Genomic DNA, 5,000 nt, shown 5'->3' with positions numbered 1-5,000 from the left:
ACAGATTCTACTCTCTCCTTATGCACCTGACAACATTGGGATTACCAAGGATTTCCTCTTCTCCCAAGAGGTTAACTACTGCACTGTAATTGTTCAGGGGCTACTTTCCTCATGATAAGGGTAGAAGGGAGTCTTAAGCTATGGTAAGCAGCTCTTCTAGGAGAAGGACGCTGCAAAATCAAACCATTGTTCTCTAGTCTTGGGTAGTGCCAGAGCCTCTGTACCATGGTCTTCCACTGTCTTGGGTTAGAGTTCTCTTGCTTGAGGATACACTTGGTCACACTATTCTATCCAATTTATCTTCTTGTTTTGTTAAAAGTTTTTCTAGTTTATATAGGAAATATCTATTTTGTTGCTGTTGCTGTTCATGAAATGTTTAAATTTTCCTTGTCTCTTTTCCTCACTGGGCTATTTTCCCTGTTGGCTCCCCTAGGTTTATAGCATTCGGCTTTTCCAACTAGGATTGTAGCTTAGCAACAACAACAACAACAACAACAACAACAACAACAACAACAACAACAACAACAACAACAATAATAATAATAATAATAATAATAATAATAATAATAATAATGTATTCTTATTTTTAAAATGAATGTCAATGTCACTAGTTTTGTAAAAAAGTAGAACTAAAACTCAAATGGTATAATTGTTGAAATTCACTCCTATTAAGCTCTCATAAGTTGAATTCCTATTTGGCCTATTATCATATATACTGTTATTTCCTACCCAATTACTTAGTTTGCCAGGGTACAGCTGGACACGAATTCCTGGTACACCTCGTTCCAAGGAAATGCATCCAGTCACCCCCTAACCGTGTCGCGAGTTACTGTTTTAAGCACCCCCCACCCTCAGCCCTCTGTCATCTCTCCCTACACTATTTGTTTGGTTACTGGGTGTATATCCTCAGATAGAGGTGTGTTAGTGATTTCTCTACATTTAAGTAGAAAGTTACTAGTATGATGTAAAAAAAAAGAAACAAATGATAAAAATGTTCAAATTAATTACTAATAATTTCTCTTTAGTTGAAGCTCTATTTTGTCTATTATTCTGTATACAGAGGTTTCTTGTAATTCCTGTATCCAACTATATATTAGATAGAAAATTACTAGTTTAATGTCAAAACTAGGCCTGAACCTCAAATGATATAATTATTCTAATTTATTGCAAATAGTTTCTCTTCAGTTGAAATTCTATTTGACCCATTTTCATGTATACAGAGGTGTCTTGTAATTCCTGTATTCATCTATACATTAAGTAGAAAATTACTATTTTGATGTAAATATAGGCCTGAACCTCAAATGATATATAATTCAAATTTGTTGCAATAATATAGTTTTTCTTGAGTTAAAATTCTATTTGGCCCATTTTCATGTATACAGAGGTGTCTAGTAATTCCTGTATCCATCTATGCATTAAGTAGAAAATTACTATTTTGATGTAAATATAGGCCTTAACCTCAAATGATATAATTATTTAAATTTGTGGCAAATATATAGTTTCTCTTAAGTTAAAATTCTATTTGGCCCATTTTCATGTATACAGAGGTGTCTAGTAATTCCTGTATCCAACTATACATTAGGTAGAAAATTACTAGTTTGATGTGAAAATAGGCCTGAAACTCGAATAATATAAATAATAAAATTAATTGCCAATACTTTCTCTCAAGTTGGAGTTCTATTTGGCCTATTATTTTGTAATATCCTGTCCAATTACTCCTTAAAGTCCTTCTTTTCAGGGAAAGGAATCCAAGAGAATACGAGAGACGGTAATTCGAAATGTTAATGCCGTGATTGCCATGACCTTCCAAAAGATATCTCCTACAGTGAGGGAAAAATATCCAACGCTAAGAAGCTTAATTGAGGAAGGTGGGAAGCAGTGCGCATGCGTGTTTGATTTCAAATCTTTAGAGTTTATTTATCTCTTATCTTCTATTTTGTATCTAGATGAAAGTTCAAAATGCATTTTGCTATTGAAAGAAATGGTAGAGTTCATTTACATCACTAATATCAAATCTTCAATTTTGTATCTAGATGAAAGTTAAAAATGCATTTTGATATTGAAATAAAAGATAGAGCTCATTTATCTCCTATCTTCCATTTTGTATCTAGATGAAAGTTCAAAATGCATTTTTGCTATCGAAAGAAATGGTAGAGTTCATTTACATCACTATCCTATCTTCAGTTTTGTATCTAAAGGAAATTTAAAAATGCATTTTGCCATCGAAAGAAAGGGCACAGTTTATTTACATCACTAATATCTTATCTTATTTTCTGTATCTGAAGGAAATTTCAAAAAGAATTATTGGAGATAATAGTATTGTTTTGAAAGTTCATTTACATCATTAATGGTACCTCACCTCATAAATAAATCCAATAGTCCCTCCGTTAAGGTAAAATATGTACGGTGCAGTATGTGAGATATAGGGAATGCCTTAAGAATTGATATGTATTATTGCATATATTTTCCTAGCTTTTCAATCAGTAGATTATTAATATGGGTAAATTTTTTCAAATATATTTTGCATAGGTAGCTGGCTATTCTTGTGGTATCAGTTAGATTTAACTTCATTCATTTTTCATGAAGTTATAATTACAATAGATTATTACCATTGGTCAATACTTTCAAATTAATTTTGCATGTTTTCTTTTGCTGTGGTATCAGTTAATTTTAAGTTCATAATTTTTTCTGAGGTTATAACTATAATAGATTATCACCATTGGTCAATAATTTCAAATAAATTTTGCATATTATCTCTTGCTGTGGCATAAGTTAATTTTAACTTCAAAATTTTTATCTGAGGATATAATTTCAAGAAACATTTTCTTCTCATCAAATGATACTGAGGCTGTGGATTCTCACAGGTTTTCTCACAGAAGAAGAGACGCTGATCATAGAAAAAGTCAACGAAAGGACATCAGTGGACAAGATATTCATGCCCATAATGTGGGCTTGCAAGACAGTTGATAAGGCCCAGAGGGAAGAATTTATCGCCACGCAAAACCAGAAATTAGACCTTATGACGGAAATCCTTGCTATTCAAAATAAATGTTTATATCTGTCCAATTGGAGTGATTGCAGTGCTCCTCTGGCCTACTGCCAGGTGAGAACTATTATCATGTGATATTTTGATTATACAATACTAAAAAACCAGTCATATTTTGGTTGCCTTTTTCCTAATTAGGAGACTAAAGTCAATATATTATTATCCTTGTTATTATCAAAAATTAAGCTATATTAATAGTTGGCAAAAAAGTTTAAACCTAATGATACTATCACTAACTGATATTCCAATTATAAAAATTGCACTCAGAAAACAAGCCTTTTTTTTGCTGCCTTTATTCTAACTTGGGGACCAAATTCATCATACTATTATTACCATCATCATCTTTGTTATTATTATTAGCCAAGAAACTATCCTAGTTGGAAAAGGATACCACAAGCACAAGGATTCGAACAGGGAAAATAGTCCTGTGAGGAAAGGAAATAAGGAAATTTCTTGACTGTATATATGTAATCATCAATAAATATATATCCTAAGATTGGTAAGATCTGTCATATTTAAACAATAAAGATTATCATGAAAAACTGAAAAAGTGTTATCCTCTAATTTTCCGAAATATTCTTTTACATAATAACTATAACATCAGACAACAATACCAATCTGAAGTTAAGGTACAGCCACAATAATTTCTTACATCAGTAAATCAACGTTCTTTTGTATCTCTTCAGGTCGTAGCCATCATTGTCTACTTCTACTTCTTCTCTTCTGTCGTTGCCGGGCAAAGCTTGAACCCAGAGAAACAATACGAAGGTCACACGAATGTATTCTTCCCTGTGTTTTCTCTCCTTCAACTCTTCTTCTTCATCGGGTGGCTTAAAGTAGGCGAAAGCTTCACCAACCCGTTCGGCAGCGATGATGATGACTTCGAGTTCCTGAGCCTTTTGGAGTGCCATAAAGAGGTGAGTGGGGAATCGGTAAAAGGGAATTCAATTTAATGAATTATATGTATTAGTTCAATATGGATTCAAGTCTATGATGATTAAGTGTGGGGTAATATTTTCCTAGAAAAATAATAAGGCGAGGTCGCCGTCAAACCATTCGGAAGCGATAATGATGACTTCGAGTTTTTTAGCCTCTTGGAGCGTCGGAAGAACGGAATAAGAATCCAGTATTGGAAATTATATGCATTACTTCAATATGTATTTAAACCTTTATTGCTTAGAGCGGGAATACCTTTACGTGGTGAAAGGATTTGCGTATTTCCACGATCAGCAAAGCTGTACTAGTCAGGGCCACCCATACTAAGCTGGTTTACTGTGAGCGATTAGACAAAAGCCTATCACTAATCTGCATTGGCCAGTGTGATGATGAAATGGCCAAACCCCAGACATGAATAAGGGCATGTCTGAGGGTTTTGTCCTGCAGTGGCCTAGAAAAGGCTGCATTTGTTGTTGTTGTTGTTGCTTTGATGGGGGTAACTTTTTTCTTAGATTTGGCGAGAAATAAGACCTGTAGCTTAAAACTGATTTTAAAAAGGATACTGTATTATACAGAAATCTTAAATACGAAATTTAGTATTGTTTGTATCATGACATGTTAATCATATATGCTATTAGAATCAAGGATGCTATCTTTTTCTCTATACAGCCAATTATTATACAAAACAAAGGAGACTCAGCTATCAAGGTTGGCTCATATAATTCGTCTCAAAAGTTTTAAAACCTTTAAAATAAATCCCAATTACGGTTGTGGTGGCCAATGCGGTAACGTCCCTGGCTGGTGAACACCAGACATGGGTTCGAGTCCTGCTCATATGCGTTAGTTCCTTTGGTCACTGCAACCTCACTATCCTTGTAAGCTAAGGATGGGGAGTTTGGGGGGAGCCTATAGGTCTGTTTGCCGAGTCATCAGCAGCCATTGTCTGGTCTTCATTGGTCCTAGCTTGGGTGAAGAAGGGGCTTGTGGTCTGACCATATGTATATATGGTCAGTCTCTA

At 34.1% G+C, this 5,000-nt stretch overlaps 1 protein-coding gene across 1 annotated transcript in view; it reads left to right on the top strand.

Moving 5' to 3' along the window:
- Window positions 1–5,000, top strand: part of LOC137637641 (bestrophin-2-like) — a 9,130-nt gene that overhangs the window by 3,061 nt on the left and 1,069 nt on the right. Inside the window, exons 4-6 of the mRNA XM_068369796.1 lie at window positions 1,739–1,868; window positions 2,865–3,103; window positions 3,733–3,963. Of these exons, the coding sequence (XP_068225897.1) occupies window positions 1,739–1,868; window positions 2,865–3,103; window positions 3,733–3,963 (600 nt within the window). The remainder of the gene's footprint in view (window positions 1–1,738; window positions 1,869–2,864; window positions 3,104–3,732; window positions 3,964–5,000) is intronic.

The sequence above is a fragment of the Palaemon carinicauda genome, chromosome 3 (assembly GCF_036898095.1).
Source record: "Palaemon carinicauda isolate YSFRI2023 chromosome 3, ASM3689809v2, whole genome shotgun sequence".
NCBI lineage: Eukaryota > Metazoa > Arthropoda > Malacostraca > Decapoda > Palaemonidae > Palaemon > Palaemon carinicauda.
This window is presented reverse-complemented; position numbering and strand designations above follow the sequence as displayed.